Raw genomic sequence first — 18,900 nt, forward strand, 5'->3', positions numbered from 1 at the left:
CATCTTAATTCTGAATAATGTCAAAGTCCTTCTGCAAATCTGTGCGTATAGTAACAGAGGAACCACCTACTTCATCCTCACAAACTGCACAATATGAATCTCTGCATGAAAAAAAATTGCATTTTGGAGCCCAGTTCTGCTCCAACAGATACAATGTCTGTGGGACTAGTGAAAGCATTAATGCTCGCATTAAATATTAATGCAAGCTTTCCAAATACTTGCATACATTTTTTAAAAAAGGCTCTGAGATCCTTAGTATGGAATTTGCTCCGTGGTGCAAAGTGCCAGCACGGTATTGAGCACAGATCTGGGGAACCCCCTGTCAAGAGGTGCAATTTGCAGAACTGGAGTGGGGTGAGCGTGTTCTGTGCCGGTGGGACAGCCCGTGCCCAGACTTTGGCTCCGGGACTGACCAGCGGTGCTGGATGCATGGGGAACGCTTCCTGTCCAGCCGCGAGGTGATGCCCACGACAGCCCTCGGCAGGGGAGCGGTGGCATTTTGGGGGGATACAGCGAGCTCAGGGTGCGCGGGCCTTGCGGGGAGGCGGGACTCGAACACGCGGCCCTGCTGCTGCTGCGCCACGGCCCGGGGCGGCCGCTAGATGGCGCCCTCCCAACGAGGAAGGCGGGCGGCTCCGCAGCGCCGCGCTGGCCCCTGGCGGCCGCGCCGCTACACTCTCCTTCCCCCAGCAGCGACGGCGGCCATCGCGGTGCGGGCCCACGTGATGGCGCGCCGGCCAATGAGAGCGCGGCAGGGGGGCCCCGACTCTCGTCCCTGTGGCCGCCATTAAAGAAAAAGGGGCTCGGAATTAAACGGGAGAAGAATCTCCCCTCCCCCTCCGGCCGCGACGCGACATGGGGGAGACGCGCTGAGGGGAGCTGGCTGACCAGGATGCCGCGGCCGGGCAGCCGCCGACAGAGGCACCGCTGAGGGGAAGCGAGGAGGAGACCCGCCGGCGGGGGCTTCGGGGCACCGACTCCGCCAGCAGCAGCAGCGGCCGCCGCGTCCCTCTGTCTTGGCGGCGGCGGGGCCGGGAATTGTGGGGCTCCGACCCCTTCCCCCGCGGCCCTTCCGGCTGAAGAGAGCCCGGGGCTCGGCCGCCGCCTCCCCGCCCTCCCGAGGAGCCCTCGGGGAGGGGGCCCTCCGCCCACTGCCCCCGCGGGGCCGCCGCAGCGGGGCGGCGCGGAGCGGAGCGTTCCCGCGGCACCGCCGGAGACCCCTCACCTGAGGAGAGCGGGGGCCCCCACCCCGCCGGGCGGGTCTCGGGGCTCGCTCCCCTTCCCCCGCTGAAGAGACCGCTCCGTTTGAAGACTAACATTTTATATTTCCCCCCCCCGCCTTCCCTCCCCCCTCATTTTTTTTTTCTTTATTTTTTTTAGGGACCAGCCTCGCAGCTGGGCTGGTCCCTCCCCGCCTCGCCTCCCCTCCCGCTCGCAGGGGTCTTGCGGGGTTTGGCGCGGTGGAGGGGCCCTCCCTGCCCCGGATCCCCCCCCTTCCTCCGGCTCTTGGCGGTAACTTGGCGGGGTCCGGGCTCCCCTGAAGAGACCCGCCCAGCTGTGTGGACTTTGTGGGGCTCCCTCGGCCCCGGAGGACAGCTGGGGGGGGCGAACCTCCCTGAAGACGCTCTGCGATTTCCCCCTTCCTCCTCCCCCGAAAAGACTGGGGATCGGCCTCTGGGAGACTCCTCCATCCTTCCCCGAAGAGACTTCGAGGGTCACCCGCAATTTCTTCCTTCCACCCCTTTCCCCCTCCCTCCTTTTCCCCACGGAAGGATTTTTACCCAACGGAGGATATTTTGGTTTCGCCCTCTCTGCGAAGAGTATTTCGCTTTGGGGAGGGGGGGTTTCCACAGGGGAATTTAATCCCCCGCTGGGCTCTGAGGAGACTTTTGCGGCCTTTCTCTCTCAAGGAAAACCTTCCCCCTCCCCTGCCCCCGCAGATGTTTTTTTGGGGTACACCCCAGGAAATTTTTCTTGTCCTGCCTTTACGAATTCTTCCGACTTGCCTTGCTTCTGGCCCCCGAAGTTTGTTTTTATGATTTTAAATTTTAATTTATTTGGATTATTTTTGGAGCAGGGGCGAAGAATCTGATCCCCGCCCCCCCCCCCCCCCCTTCCACCCTGTTGCCCTCGGACTCCGAAGAGACGAGCCTGGATTTTTCTCTCTCCCACAGCCAATCCTTCCCAGTCATTCCACAATTTGCCCCTTTCTCATCTGATGACTAAAGGAACAGGAGGAAGAGGAGGGAGGTTTCTGGATTAATTGCCCCCACTGGATTATTTATTTTTTTTCCTACTTCTCTTGCTTGGCATCTGAGAAGAGAGCAAGGAGGGATGTCAACTGATTTTTACCCCTAGCCCCCTGGATTAATTACCCCATTTTTATTCTCTTGTTGGATCAATTACCCCTTCACTTTACCTCCTCTCCCTCCCCTCCTTACGCGAATGAGAAGACAAGAGGAACAGGGAGGATTTTGATCTTAATCTCCCGTCGTTGGATTACTTACCACCTCCCTCTTTCTGTTCTCCCCTTCCACGGTGGCTTTACCCCCTCGTTTGATATCCAGAAGAAGAGAAAACGTTCCGAGTTTCTCTTAATATTTTTTTTTAATTATTTTTTTAAATATATTTTTTTTACCCCTCTCTTCCGATACCACTCTCCTCCCGGCTTATTTATCCTGCCACTATTTCGCGTGCGTGTGTGTCTGTATGTAAATCCCTTATTTAATTGTATTATTATTTGTGCGTGTGCATAGTCCCCCCTCCCCCCTTTCCCTCTCGGTGTCTGTCTCCTCTCTCTCTCTCTCTCTCTCTCTCTCTCTCTGTCTGTCTCTTTCTTTCTTGTCGGAGGCTGTGGGATAATGGCGTGTGGGTTGTGGCTGTGAGGATGAGTTCCTGCTTCGTGCCGAACGGGGCCAGCCTGGAGGATTGCCATTCCAACCTCTTCTGCCTGGTAAGTCTGGGCCACCGGCACCCACACGCACGACAGACACAGAGTGAAAGAGAAGAGGAGGTTTGGGGGAGGGGAGGAAGGGGTAGTGGAAGCAAAGCAGCCATTTTTAGCAGAGCTTCTGTTGGATGAGTCCTCAGAGTAGGCCCTGCCTGGAGCCAGCCAACTCTCCCATGCCCCTCTGGTTCCCCCTCCATCGCTGTCTGTCTTGCCTCGCCCCTCCCTCCGCTTTCTTCCTGGATGGTGGATCCTCCCTGCAACTGCCTTTTCCTTCCCTTTCCCTGCCTGCAACTTTTCCCCCTTTCTCCATCTCATTTCTTGCGGAAGGTAAGGAGATCCGCTGCTCCTCCTTCCTTCATCCTCACATCTCGGGGAACTTTCTCTTTTCGCTCCCCACTTGTGACATCCCAGGCAAATCTGAGCCGAAACCTCCCTTTCTTCCTTGCTTCTCAAGCGATCTCTCGCTGCTTGTTTTTATTCTGGAGGTCTGCTTTTGGTGACGGACTCGCTGTGAAGCAGTGCTATCTTATGTTTTGTTGTGCACCATTTTGTAGTCTTTTAAACCTAAGGATGAAATCGTTCAGATTGTTGACTTTGGTAGCTCCCAAAGTAAATTTGATTTAACTGGACTGTGATGCAATTTTTGGTGGCTGTGCCGAGCTGTTTCATCTGCTTTTTAATGCAAATTAGCCGATCTTGACTGACTGACTGATATTTATTATTCTAGAGATTGTTATAAGTAAATACCTGTGCCAGGCTGTGGTACTAACATTTTTTGGATGGAGTGGGACACAGGACGGCCTGACCATGTCTGCAGCTTGCACCAGGCCTACAGCTCCTTATTAGTGGTGCATTTTAAAATCTTAAAGTCCTAAAGTATCAACTGTTGCAGACTCCCAACCTTTCGTCTAAATTGCTTCTCCTTCTGAAGGGAGGAAGGCTGCCATGTTAGGTTTAAATGTTGCAGCAAGCTTTTGTGTGTTGTGATATTGGGAAGAATTAGTGACTTCTTTGCAAATGCCAGCCTACCTTGTTCTCCCTTCTCAAAGAGAACCCGGGGCAATGCCTCCCCTGTGTGCCTTAAGGTGACTGTGCTCGAGCGAAAAAACTTAGCGCTAGAAACTAGGTATGGTATTGCACTGTAGATAACCCAGGAATTGTCTTATTTCCCATTACATGTAGTAGTAACTCTTCTGCTTTATAAAGTGAAATGAATTTTTGGCTAGGAAGGGATTTAGTGGATCATAACCAATGTGGACGCGAGTCAGATGTATAATTTAATGACAGAGGATTTAAATTCTTAAAATGTGGTGTGAGAAATGGAAAGTGTGATAGCTCTGAGTAGAATAAGTGTACTCAAGAGGCTTCCTGTGTGAGATACAGAGATATTTTACACTGGAAGAACTTGTGAAATTTTCTGAAGTAGTAGATGGCTGGAAGAATCTATGCTTGAGTTAGATTTACTGTATTACTGATTTCCTTAGAGTAATCTTGGATTTCAAAGGTACTGTATGCTTAAGTAAGCAAAAAGAAAGATGTTCTTTGCTAAGGCAAGTGTTTGGTAGATTGGACAGCTGCAGTCTGCAAATAATTACATTATTCACTAGCCTTTTGCTTTTTTTTTAATTTCAAATCTGGATTTTTCTCTGTAATCTTAGAACTGCGGTGAAAATGAACGCTTCTTGCTTTTCTACAGTTACTAAAGGAGGTTTTTAAAACAGGGTGCCTGATTATTTCTAATTTATCTTTTAAGGTACACGAATATTACAAATATGATTTCTGTTAGGTGTTGTTGGATTAATCCCGCCTCTCTTCCTTCCACCCACCTCTTCCTGTGCCATCTTCTCGTTGTAGCAGGATGGTTCTGGTGGGGATGCACCTACCCCAAGTGATTGACCGGTTCTTCTTTTCCTTCCCATAGGCTGATCTAACTGGGATTAAATGGAAGCGATACGTATGGCAGGGTCCAACGTCTGCCCCGATTCTCTTTCCGGTCACGGAAGAGGACCCTATTTTGAGCAGTTTCAGTCGCTGTCTAAAGGCGGATGTGCTCAGCGTTTGGCGCCGAGACCAGAGACCTGGACGCAGGGAGCTGTGGATATTTTGGTGGGGTGATGACCCCAACTTTGCTGACCTTATTCATCATGATCTCTCAGGTAGGAGGAATTGAATACCATATTTTGGTCAGGGAAAGGATGCTGTTCCTCAGGGCTGTCTCCTGCCAGCCCTTAGAATTTCTGTACTAGGTGGACTGTTGTCTATAGATAAGATAAATTTATTGCTACAATCTGCTCCAAAGTATTATGGCCGCGCAGTGTTCTGACAGCTACTGTCTGTGTTTAGGTGGTCTTGGACTACTAGATTTTCAAGAAACAAGTTTGTTTCTTTTGAAAAAAACAAACAAACACCAAGCCTATGAATTTTGGCAGCTTCTTCACAAGAAAGCTGTGCCTGGGATTCAGAAGTGTCTTAAACTTGTTTCGCTAAGATCCCTTTTGCTGGGCAATTAGAATGTCCAAATTCAAATAGTAAACCCCATTTTATTGTGTAATAAGAATTGTAGAGATATCGGCAACTCTTGAACCGTATGGAGTTGCTTTGCTTGGAAGGCGAATCATAGGTGAGAATCCCTCGGAAGAAGGTGTCTGAAACTACCTGGCTGGTTTTGTGCAACAATCTCTAAACCTTGTGTTTTTATGGTTTCTCCCTCTTTTCCCAGTGCTCTGAACCTGTACCTGCTTTCAAACTTGGACTTTTGAAAGACTGACAATATTTATATTTCTCTATAATGTACTTCAGATTTGACACCTTGTTTGGAAAATGTTAACTTGTTGATTTCGGTTCCCAGGGTAGTTGGCTTTCCACTTGCTTATCAGTAAGGTGACCAAGTTAGGTTTTTAAACTGTAAGTCTGGTGGAGAGACTGTACTAATTCTAGACATAAAAAAGACCACATCACTCCAATTTCCTTTCAAATAATGTACAGTATTCAGATTACTGAAGTGTAAAATGAGACCGGGGTTTGGTGACCTGGTAACCAGAAATTGTTAGTGCTGTCCAGGGATAAGCTGAAGAACAAATATGAGTTGGAAGTGCCACTGAGAAAGCTGACTTGAAACAATTTAATAACGTGGCGTTTTCATACAAAAATAATAGGATCTAAAAAATAATTAACGCTTTCAAATGATGTTTATTTCTTTGAATAATATACGTCAAAGATTGGGATGTTGCTCGTATTCCCATCTGTCCTGGAACTAGAAACTTTACATCTTAAATGCCACTTACATTGTAGATTACTTGATATTTTAGTGCATTTAAGGCTTCTTTATTTTGCTCCATGAATAACCTCAGTCTTGACCTGCAGGGAACATCCTTTGTATGACTGAGATGTAACTTAGACTAAATGCTATTTTTGGCCTGGGCCTGCCCTCAGCAAAGACCAACACTTGTATGGAAGTATCTATGTAAATTTTGTATACTGCTGACTGGTGGGATTCAATTGAGACAAATATACTTGGTTTTGGGTGGTTTTTTTTTTTTTGAGTGGGAGATCAAATAAAAATTAAACCACTTGGAGAGTGTATTTGTGCATGACCTGGCCATCAAAATTATTTGTTTGAGCAACTTTGTGTTCTCTCTTGAATCTATCTACTAGTGATAGAGTGTGGAGGAGCCTTTTGAAAATAGTGGTGTTTTGTAGCTGAACTTTTAGATCAGCGTGTAGTTGTGCTTTTATGGAATTACACTTTTACGCAGGTAGATAAGCACTTATCATCCTAGGTGCTTACCAACTCTTAATCTCTCGCAGGGTATAAGGGAGAGCTGGTGTTAGATTAGAGTCTCCCAGCCATGACTTTGGAGTTGTTTTGGGTGTTTTGCTTGTTTGGGTCACCTGTGGGTGTCTGTGCTTTGGCAGCAAGGCTATCCTACATGTCTCACTGTTAGATATTTTTCTGCATAAACTCTTATCATGAGACTGTGACCTATACTATGTGTAGATGTATCTGACATCTTGGTTTTTGCAGGCATATTTATGTCTCTTTTTTAATTAAAAGGAGACATTATGATTTCTTGGAGTGTGTTAGTCTGCTTGGCTCTTCCAACCAGAAGTTGATAAAGATATTAATCAGTTAGATTGTGGAAGAGATGGCTGAGCCTGCACCTGCACTTTTTCTCTTTCCATTACACAAAATCTTAATGTGAACCTCATATAAGAAAGAATTATGGCTGAACCCGAACAATGTTATCTGACCTTTGTCATAGACCTAATGGATTTTTTTCATTGGTGGACAATTTCTCCCTGTAATGCGCACTGCCCTGTTCTCCCAATGATTGCTTGTTACATTTTCAATGGGAAGGATAAATTACTTCCTGGCAGAGGCTTGTTACCTGCAAAATTCATTGGAAATGGTTTGCTGCTGACGACTGAGGTGCTGCCTCCTGTAGAACTTTTCTGCGTGGTGGGTGAAGAGCTGTTGTGCAGAATGGGGCGAGGGAGGGAGAGAGGGGCCAGCGCAGGCTGCGGTGTGTCCCTTATTGCCAATGGACAAACCACTTTTGGGACGCGCATCCTGAAAGAGCTGTAGTTAAAAATATGCCAGAGCAAGGTTAATAACTTTTGATTCTGGCTTTCTTTGGTATGAAACGATGCCTGTTAAGGAGAGGTATTTTGACTGTTTTTTGGTGACTTGTAGTTTCCATGTACAATGGACAGTGTCTAGAACACATCTTGGTGATCAGCCCTCAGGGATTTGAAATGCGGGAGCTTCCAAGAATCCTTTTATCCCCTACAGAGCACGTTCCCAAAATCACTTCAAGAGGGAACGCACCGTTTTGTGGGTGTGCATCTATGCAAATCAGATTTTAAAAAACATCTCTCTCTCCCTGTAGCCTGTACATTCTAGAAGTTCATTCTTTGCCCCGGAGGTGTGTTTGAATGTCTGCTACTGGCTATATCTGAATTCTCGGATCAAGCCTTGGATAACTGTCGTGTTGATGGTCAGGGTTTGTTGTTGCCTGGGGGCATGTCAAAAGGAGACTTGTTCAGAGATGCTGATTGATCAGTAATATTGACTTCACTCCATCATTTTTTTTCCCTTCCCTAGGAAGTTGCTTACTGTATATAATACAAAAAAAAACCCCAAAACCCACGTAAGTCTATTTCTACCCCAATGTAGCTAGAGGCAGACAGAAGTTAGTGAAATGTTGTTTTATCCTCTAACAACCTCAAAGGTTATGTTTTTGTTGTGACAGTGAGGCTTGATTATAGTAATTCCTGCAATTCAAACCTTAAAGTAGGACATCTCTTCACATTTCAGAAAGCCACGGTCTCTCACTGCTCTGGTCAGCAGTTATTTTATCAAATAGGTTCTTTCTTGGTTTAAAGTGGATTTTTTTTTTTTTTTAAATTGGCAGTAGATGAATTCAAACCTCTGAACAGTTGGGTATGAATTATGTACAAGACATAGTCCCAAGGAAATGGTTACAATTTGATTACTGCTTGGATAGGGAAATGCTTCTGTATGCCTTTGACCTTCAAATTGCATCTTTTCAATGGTGAGCTCTAAGATGCGTCTTTTTTCTTCTCGTGTCTATTAAATTTTGTTAATTTGCTTTAAAAATTAAAGATTTTTCCTTGTACCTGTCCTATATCAAGTCAATCAGTTGTTTGCTGAACAGTCTTCCTTATGCTCCTGTGAGGGATAGACGTGTAAAAATGATGCCAGTCTGAGCTGTACGGTGGAAACAGCAACAGTTGCGGCAGGAAAGACTTCTGTGTATTGTTTAGTTCTCAATATAGGTACCCTATAGGTCAAATCCTCGTCTCTGAACAAATGTGGGAATTGGTTGGTTTGTGCTGACGTCAGCATTTGGTGTCTCCTTACTTCTAACATTAATCAAAAATTGCTGAAGCAGCCTTTGTAGAACTTCTGTGAATTGGTGTGTGCACATTTATTTATTTGTAGGATGAAAGTTGCTCTTTCCTGGCCATTGTTTCCATTAATTCTTCATTTCCTGATAGTTTTTAGCTTTATTTAAGGAAAAGTCTCTGCCTAATATGTGGTGTAAAGAAAGTGGGAAATAAATTCAATATAGTGGAATGGTACGTGTACAGCTTGTTTAAGGCTGTGACATGAAGTGTGTCACAGAGGAGCTGAGTGCTTTGGACAGCTCAGAGAACTAATGAGAAATAAAATATTTGTAACCTTCAGATTGCCGGAGCACTTCTGTGGATAATGCTTGTCTGAAGTGAAATTGTGGCTTAACACCTTCTTAAAATGAGTCAGCAACTTATTTTGGTTTATTGTCGCTATCAGATTGAACATTTGAAGCTATTGTGTTGAAGAAAGATAAGAAGACGCAAGTGCCTCCTCTTCTCCCTCTCTTTTTAAAAATGGTTTACTTGGTACAATTTCTATTCAATAGGATGATTTTTCTCATGCTGGGGAACAACAATTTGAATGAAGAAGAAAAATCTTTGGGAGATGTGAACAGATGTCATATTTCTCTCCTTCCATCCACCGCTCTAAAAAAAGAGGAGGGGGGGAATGACTAAAGAGACTTCAAAAAGACCCAGAACACTTACTGTTATTTTTTTTGCATGAATTTGAATAATGTTCTGAAATGAGGATATCTTTAACTGTCGTCTTCTTTAACCTTCCCTTTCTATAGCAAGATGCACTTTGGTTTGAACAGGTGGTCTTATTTTAGGTACCAGACGTTTTTCCTGATCAGTCGGCCTGCTTACAGCACACTGTCTTTTTAAATATCAGCTTTAATTGTCGTTTCCATCTAAAACCTTAATAATGTGCTTATCTAAGAGCTCTCTATTTCAGCAATAAACCAGCAGAGCTCGTAAGAATGACAATCTTGTGGCAAGTTCTTGCATGTAAACTTTTGTTCATAACTTGATTGTCAGCACAACTCTTAATGTTAAATGAAAAACATGGCACTTTGTAGTGTCTTCAGAAAATTGAAACCTCTCCTTTGTGTCCACAGTATGACTGTCCAAAGACAAGTTTTGAATTACATTTGTGTCTTTGCGATGTCAGCATCTTACTTCTCGTTGATGAGCTAACATATCAAACCAAAATTAGACATAAAGGCTGGAAATAGCTCTGTTTCCTCCTATAATTGGTAATTGATGCAGGGGATGTTCTTAGAATGATTTTTTAAAATTACGAGAGCCGTACAGAAAGCCAGGTATTTAACCTTTGAAATGGTGCGGAGTTTATTGTGCAGTTAAAGTCCAATATCATTAAGCTTGGTAGTTAATGTTTGCTTTGTGGAGCTGCTCGTTTGCCACCGGTGGAGCAGTTTGTGGGACAAGGTGACAACCTCCCAGCTGGGGAAAAGTGTCTCCTCTTGGCACAAACATTTTATACCCTTTGACTTTGGACCTTTGTTGCTTTTTGTTACGAGCTTCTTGTACGATGTTTCTTCGGGGAGTTACTGTATTATCTTGCAGCTTTATGGTTTCCACAAACAAGCTTTTGCTGAACTTCGAAACTGGAGTAGGATGGTAGAGTGAGAAACTCAGGGTGAGGTCTCTTGTTTAGGAAATGTGGATCCTTTTCCAGAAAATTATTTCATGAAGTGATTCATCTTTAATGGTGTGCACTTCTTCATTTATAAATTAGGAGGCAGGTCTCTTTACTCTTCTGTCCTTCAGAGGAAAGGATGCTTGGAGTAATTGTGCTGCCATCCGGAGACCTGGACAGGCTGCAGAGTTGGGCAGGGAAAAATTTAATGATTCTGTGATGTCCACCACTTGCTTATCGTAGTGGTGTCTTGAAATACCTTTCTCTATCATCTTTGTATTAAAGATTGTTTATTGTAATAATCTGTAAGTTTGTTCTTTTTTTTTTATTTTCTCTAAATAAAACTCCTAGGTGTCTGGTTTTCTACATGCTCTCTAATTTAAGGATATTGAGACTTTAGTTAATACTATTGCAACCTTTTAAGCTTGTAAGTGGCTTCTAGATAAAGGTGAAGGGGGATTTAAAATGCAAGGACTTGGCTTTATTACTGAGGTTTTCTGGCCATTGAGCAGAGCAGTGGAAAGCTGTTTGAACCCCAATCCGCTGTGAAGGAGAGCTGAACGGACAGGCCGCTGCTGTAAGAACTAAACCTGAACCCAAGCCTCGCTGCTCATTGTGTGGGGCAACAGGTGTGAGATACGAGCACCCGCTCTGACTTTGAACTCTGAGTGGGGGCTGGAGCCAAAGACCTCCACAGGTCCCCATCAACCTAAATTATTCCATGACTATGCAGAGACTAAAGTAAAAATATGTCTCCTTATCTGTGTCAGACGATCTTCTAGTCTCTGCTGCTACCTGGAGTATGAAAGCAATGGCGTTATAAGAAAAACTATGCTAGGTTAGTCCAAGGTGACCAGTAGCAGATCCTTAGGGATAAATGTAAAACATGATATATAAGGAATTGTAGGCATCAAGATTGCCTGATTGCCAGTGTTTTAAGGACAAGATCTCAAGCTTTCTGGTGTTATTCTCCATATTAGTGTGTTGCCAGGAATGAGTGGTATCGCATAAATACTGAGAGATGCTACAGGAACTTTCAAGTGTTTCTCATTTTACATCTGTAATGCCATTATAATTCTTTGGACTGGTACATATCTTTCTAGGGCCTGTAAACTATGTTCAAACACTGATTATGAGCCAGTGGCTGAAGATGCTGCAGCTTCTTTTAATGAATCTGGCTTTCCGATTTGGCAAATCAACTTGGCTTGTTTAAGTTGGATTCCACTACTGTGTTTGATTTCTCCGTGTTTCCCTTCAGAATCCTATCAGTACGACCTGGGCTTTGTTTTTCTGCTTGCTGTTATTTTTTCTGCTGTTCTACGTATAGGTCAGAAAGCAGGACTAGCTTGCTTAAATATCTTTCTTTTTTATTTTGAATTAAAAGCAAAAAATGCAGTTGTGAGAATCATCTGGGGAGAGTCAGGTTGCTCTTACTAGTTTTCTGTATCTAGCTGTTTTTCTCCCCCCTTCCTTCTCTAGCAAATTGTTGAACGCTGAGAGTCAGTTTATTAATGATATTTGTGCCCAGCTTTTCTCAGTCAATGGCAGCTAAAGACACTAAGATATATTAAAAGTTTGGCTTTGGGCAATTTATTTTTAAGCGTAATTGTCAGCCGACTCTTCGGGATCAGTAATTCAGGCTGCCCCAAACATGAACCACCTTACAGATAGATCTTGCAGGCTGAAAGATATAACGTACTGAGGCTGGTGGTTTCCTTTTTGTGTACAAATAACTGTTGAATCTTTTTCTTGTGGGAGATGAGATATTTTTATAGCTGATTACTTTTAGCAGTTATACTATTATAATGTGAGTAAAGTTATTATCTGAATGTTACAGGCTTTGTTTGGTTGCGTGTTATACTGAGAATGTCTTAAAAGCTTGTGGGAGAGAAAAGGATATTGTGATATGTGCGTGAAATAATAGGATGGAATTCAGTGCTAATTTATTTTTCCCCTTGCCTTATAGAAGAGGAAGATGGTGTTTGGGAGAATGGACTTTCTTACGAATGTCGCACTCTACTTTTCAAAGCCGTTCACAACCTGCTGGAGAGGTGTCTCATGAATCGGAACTTTGTACGCATTGGGAAATGGTTTGTGAAGCCTTATGAGAAAGACGAAAAACCTATAAACAAAAGGTAGGATGGCTTATTTTGCTTTATTAGAGATGTTGTAGGGTTTATTTAAGTTTTGTGCTAGAGGAAACACTTAACTAAGAGCACTCAGTTTATGTTTTATTTTGGAACCTGCATTTCTGATCTTTATTTTTCTTTCTTTTTGGAATTCTTCAGAACTTCCTTATGATGAAAGGAAGAAACATTAAATGTAGTAGGCAGCGTTTTCCTTTACTGGTCCTCATATACAGACCATGGATAATAGGGATATTAGAAAAGAAGCTAGAGTCTTCTGGAAAGGAAGAAAAGGATGATTGTGTGTAGAGAGACCTTCTCTGGACTTGCCAGTGTAGTGACTGGGAGTAATTCTGCTTGTAAATACTATGAAAGACTCATTCTCTGAGGAAGCGGGATCTAGAGAGCTATTTACAGGCACCACATGAGGTTTGGGTAAATTGCATCTTACAGGGGATGCCGAGAAGAGGGTTTGAAATGTCAGCTCGTGGTCAGAAAGAAGGTTGTCTGGGAACACTGGTGTTAAAAGAATACATGTGGCCTCCACATTGAGGAGGAGTGTGAAAAGAGAATTTTTTAATCTAAATTGGAAGGACTTCTCATGGTTCCAACGTGGTTTGACACGGTCTATGTTGCCTAGCAATAAATAATGAAATGAATAAAAACTAGGTTAGCTGGAACAACTTTAATCGCTGTTCCCAAATCAGCTTTTAAAATCCAAAGTAATTTAAGGCTTAGACGATTTTTTTGGGGGGGATGGGGGGAGTTGTGTGTATATGTGTGTGTTAAATCTTGTGTGTTAAATGTTGAGAGCAGTGGCTTTGCTTTTTGGGTGTGGAGTTGGCCATTGTTGGCATCTTCTGCAATAAATTTAAACTTGAAAGAAAGTAAGAGCTGATCTGGAGCAAAAGAAGCAGCAGCACATGTTTGTGTGTGTTTCTATTACTAGTTGTGAGCTGCTGCTTTCAATTTATGTATAAACTTGTGCTTTAGTTGTAGGCATCTCTTCCTCCACCCTGGTCAGGGCAACTGTTTTCTCTCTGGGGTGGCCTTGTCCATCCATTTCTTCTGTTTGATGTTGATACAAATCAATAGTAAAGAGTTTACTTTTAACTATTTAGGCCAATATTGTCTTGGCACAATCTGGCCTTTCCTCGTTTGAGGAACTGGTTTTCCAAACTGCCATTTGAAACCAGCATTAGTTATGTCATGGCATCTCTTACAGTAATTCTATAAAGCTCTCTACAGCAGCTGGAAAAGCTGATGAAAGCTTTTAAAATAAAATAGCAGCGTTTGTTTAATTTGGAAACTCTGATTCTTTTTTTAAGGAGGTCAGAAGGTCGGCATGCTTGATGAAAATAACTGAAGGAATTGTGTGCTTACCCACAAAACAACTTCATCGGTAGTAATCCAGAACTATTGGAAAAACATGTAGAAAGATTTACACAGATCTGTGTGAAACAATTTGTAGAGAAATCTTAATGTTTCGTACCAGATCACTCAGTACCATGTGATACTCCGAGTACTGGCTTTTATGAAATGAAGTGAGGGAAATGGTCAGCATATTGTTATGTACGCTTTCCTTTCTTTGGGGCCGTTCTTTGCATTAATATGCAGAAACCCTGAGATCACATTCACGTGCCGGTATAATCTCAAGGCACGCAGTGTCCTGAGGATGTGAAGTCTGCTCCCAATCTGCTTCAGGTCGCCGTTCATACCGCCCGGCACTCTGGGGCTTGGCCGGCCGCTGTATGGACTTGTTCTCTGTGTGTTTTAACTGCAGATTTGATAAGGTGGGTTGTTCTTGGTGACGATCTTTGGTTTCAAAGACCATGATTAGAGACTGAGTAGTCAGTGCTCTTGACCATGGAGGTAAACTTCTTATCGTGTGCTTTTGGAGATTGGAGCAATGTGCAGGACTTTAGTCCCACTTTTTCACTTTCTTTCTCTTTGAAGGATGCATGGATAGAGCTATTTCTTTCATTTGAAGCTGATGCCATCTGTTTTTTTCCCGAGTTGTGTTTGAAAGCGTGTGGTTCCAGAAGAAGTGAGCTTTTCTATTATCTGCTCTCCCAACAATAGAAGTCAGTTGTGTTGCACTTTTTGTTTCTATGTGGTAGTGCAACAGACACAAGGTTGTAATTGCCAATAGGCGTTTGGCTGTGATGACAGATCCTCAGGCTCTCTGTCTGTTGCTCTGTTATTTTTCCTCCTGGTATAAGGTTATATTAAAAAAACCCAAAAGTCTATTTCATTATTGCAATGTGTACATTTTAATTTTAAGAGGACGGTCCTTAATGGTGATAAACTGATACCACTGTGGCATGTGAATAAATGGCTGTGAAAATAAGAAATAGATGGTTTTAAGTGTTCACTGTTTTAGTAATCACGTAATTATAATTAAAGGTAACAAACATGGTCTGCTCTGCCTTCCCTCCCCCTGCTGCTCCCCAGCCTAAAACCAGCATTGAGAAAAGTGAGACAGTCGTGTATTTGGTGAAATTTGATCTGTTAGAACAAGTCATTACCATGCCCGAGGAAACTGTCTGAGGTTTTCAAGTATGCTGGTTCCATTTCTGTTTATAGATAGGGCAGGAATGGAGTAGTTGACTCCCTAAAGTGTGTGCGGTGGGGTTTTTGTTGCTGCTCGTTTGTAAGTGGTCAATTTTCAGGTTTGGGAATGGGCAATGCAGGTCAGCAGGAGAACAACAGTAGAATAAAAGACTAAAGGGAATGTTTTGCTAATGGTCTCAGTTGTAACCAAACAGGAAAAAAAATCATTGCCTCAGTATTTCTCACGTTTTTCGATCACTTAAAGCAAGGTAGATTACAGAAGCTCAGTAGTGTGGTTTAGATGACTGCATATTAAATTACAAAGTTTGACAAACAGCAATGTCTTTCTCTTCTTTCCAACCAATCGTGGTGTTATTGCCACGTTCAGAAATAAGGTTGTGTATGCTTTCTTCAAGAATCACCCTGTAAATGTATGAGACGGAGATTACGATCTGCTGCATCCAGTTGTCTGTCTACCTTTTCTGGTTAGACTGCTCAAATAACAGCCTTTGCGTGAGACTTTTCCTCTTGCCAACTGGATGTTAAAATAGCTGCTTATACCTGGAATAAATACGATAAGGAAAGTTGTCAGATCAAACACCATTTTAGATACAATTCCTTAATGAAGACTAAATCTGAGACTCCTAATGAGACAAAAGTATGAGATGTATACGTGGAGGATATCTCCTGGAGTTTTAGTAATGAGTACAACTTGCTAAACTTTAACACAGTTGAAATACCAGTAAGCAAATAATTGAGTAATCCTGATTTTGTGGGAGGATCTGATAGACAACTGAAAATCCAGAATACTAAAAGCTACTGTGTTACTTGCAAGGTTGCGCTGTGTGTCCGTGTGTTTTGTTTTGTTTTTCTGCTTGTAAATAGGAAATAGTATAATCAATTGTAGTGGGTGGCAAACCAGAACTTGTGTCTGACAAGTTCACTTAAATAACAAAATGCCGAAAAACCACACACACAAAAAACCCACCACACACCCAAAACAAACACAAAAACCGCCCCAAAAACAAAAACTCACTTGGAAAAGCATAACTGATAAGCTTATCATAGCTTACAAAACGAAACTTGCTGCACAGGTTTCACAGGTAATGCTGTTTGATGTTAGTGTGGGTATGGGATTTTATAATGCCAGTCCACCATTTTTACATGAAAATACTATTTTATCTACCTGATGTAAAATAAGTATATGACTTCATGGGAAATGACTGCTGAAAAGTATTCTAGATACAAATTTGGTTTTGTTATAAGCCTTTGTACATGTAGCTATCTTGATTTGGAGGTTTGCTTCTCACAAATCTGAATATATGTGTTTTTTTTCTCTACTTCGTCTTGGTGAGAGGAGGAGTGGCTGCGATTCCCAAGTTTGGTGCAGATCCGCAGTCTCCGATGGTTGTGGCTGCTCTGGGGGAGGTTGTTTTTTCCAGCGGGGACATGGAAATACTCTTGCTGTCTGCATCAGGGATGTTAATGTTGATAATGTAAGAGCAGTTACAGAATCTCAGAATGTCAGGGATTGGAAGGGACCTGGAAAGCTCATCCAGTGCAATCCCCCCTGCCGGAGCAGGAACACCCAGCTGAGGTTCCACAGGAAGGTGTCCAGGCGGGTTTGAATGTCTGCAGAGAAGGAGACTCCACAACCTCCCTGGGCAGCCTGGGCCAGGCTCTGCCACCCTCACTGAGAAGAAGTTTCTTCTCAAATTGAAGTGGAACCTTTTGTGTTTCAGTTTGAACCCATTACCCCTTGTCCTGTCACTGGTTATCACCGAGAAGAGCCTGGCTCCATCCTCCTGACACTCACCCTTTAGATATCTGTAAACATTAATGAGGTCACCCCTCAGTCTCCTCTTCTCCAGCTCCGGAGCCTCAGCTCCCTCAGCCTTTCCTCACATGGGAGATGCTCCACTCCCTTCAGCATCTTTGTTGCCCTACGCTGGACTCTCTCCAGCAGTTCCCTGTCCTTCTGGCACTGAGGGGCCACAACTGGACACAATATTCCAGGTGTGGCCTCACCAGGGCAGAGTAGAGGGGCAGGAGAACCTCTCTGACCTACTGACCACCCCCCTTCTAATACACCCCAGGATGCCATTGGCTTTCCTGGCCACAAGGACCCAGTGCTGGCTCGTGGTCACCCTGCTGTCCCCAGGACCCCCAGGTCCCTTTCCCCTACGCTGCTCTCTAATAGGTCATTCCCCAGCTTATACTGGAACCTGGGGTTGTTCCTGCCCAGATTCAAGACTCTACACTTGCCCTTGTTATATTTCATTACATTTTTCCCCGCCCAACTCTCCACCCTGTCCAGGTCTCTGGATGGCAGCACAGCTTCCAGTGTCAGCCACTCTTCCCATCTTGGTGTCATCAGCAAACTTGCTGATAATACACTCTATTTCCTCCTCCAAATCGTTGATGAATATATTGAATAATAGAAACAGTTCCTGAACACTAACCAAGTATCTTGGGCCCCAGTTCTGCTGCAAGAGGTCAGCTGTCGTCTTCTGGTCTTCGCTGCCCTTAAGACAAAGGGGGTGCCGTGCTTTCTGTCCTGAGCCCACAATGCTGCCTTATCCCTGTTCGTCTCCCCTTGCCCGTTTCCCATGGGTCCCCTTCCCCTAGGAATGCTCTGGTTTGCTTCTTGCTCCCTCTAGAACGATGCTGGGAATTATTCAGGAACAACGTGAGGAAATTGCTGGGTGCTAGAGCTCAAAAGCTTCTTCACACTCGAGAGAGTTAAATATATCAGGACAACATGTAGCCACAGGTTTTGGTTTTATTTCTATTATTTGATTTGCAACCTTAATAGCTGAAACTACACGGTTCTTCCTTGATATTGTTGGAATATTTTCTATTAAGCCTATTCAACTCTCTTTTTTTTCAGTGTAAATTCCCTCCCTATGTTAATCTTTAAGTCAAACAATGTCAACGTTTTTTTACAACAGCTCTAATGAGGCTGTCCTGGCATCACGGACCGGCAGGCGAGCAGGTGATGTTTTTCCTTTGCCTGTAGACAGCTGGAATTGAGAGCTGCTGTAAGTAGGACAGTGCAGGATAAACAGCAGGAGCTGAGAGCATTGATCACATGATTGTCTCTTTGGAATATTGGGTTGCTACAGAGACTACAAGCAGACAAATTTAGCACTTTGCATCACAAAGCAGTTTTCTCTTATTTAGCTTAAGTGTCAGTGGTGGTTGATTCATCAGGAAAAATGATGTGGCTCTTGGTTTTTGGCTTTTGAACACTAAATGCATGCTCTTTTTGTTCGCTGAACAGTAAGATGATACCAAACCCACACAGATACTTCTGATTTTATGAAATGAAAATTTTACAATGTATTTCAATTTTGAACTTTGAAAAAATCTGGCGTAACAAGATGTTTGTAAATGTTTCAGAATGGGAAAGAGCAATACGTTGAAAGCTGTTACGCTGTCTTTGAAACCGAGTCATGTCTAGCTGCTATCTGTTTTCCAAATATGTTCTGGATTCTTTATAGCACACGTGCATTTCATTGTCAAAGCTCAAATTCAGAAAACTGAGATTTGCATCCTCAGTTGTTAAAGGATGCTGAAGTGGAAGGTGATGTTTGTTGGTCTCATTTAAGTTCTGAAATACAGGAACATGAGTGAACTCCTTTTGTAATATTGCTTATAATCGTTGTATCTGGAGAGATATATACTTTTTAATGTGTGTATATATAAACTCCTAGTTGTATTCTGAATAA

General features: G+C 43.5%; 1 protein-coding gene across 1 annotated transcript in view; it reads left to right on the forward strand.

Annotated features, from left to right (window-relative positions):
• The first annotated feature begins 749 nt into the window (after positions 1-749).
• Positions 750-18,900, forward strand: part of MED13 (mediator complex subunit 13) — a 50,701-nt gene continuing 32,550 nt past the window's right edge. The window contains exons 1-3 of the mRNA XM_065852924.2: positions 750-2,953; positions 4,872-5,106; positions 12,457-12,625. Coding sequence (XP_065708996.1) covers positions 2,888-2,953; positions 4,872-5,106; positions 12,457-12,625 — 470 coding nt within the window. The 5' untranslated portion in view covers positions 750-2,887. The remainder of the gene's footprint in view (positions 2,954-4,871; positions 5,107-12,456; positions 12,626-18,900) is intronic.

Source organism: Patagioenas fasciata, chromosome 19 (genome assembly GCF_037038585.1).
Source record: "Patagioenas fasciata isolate bPatFas1 chromosome 19, bPatFas1.hap1, whole genome shotgun sequence".
NCBI lineage: Eukaryota > Metazoa > Chordata > Aves > Columbiformes > Columbidae > Patagioenas > Patagioenas fasciata.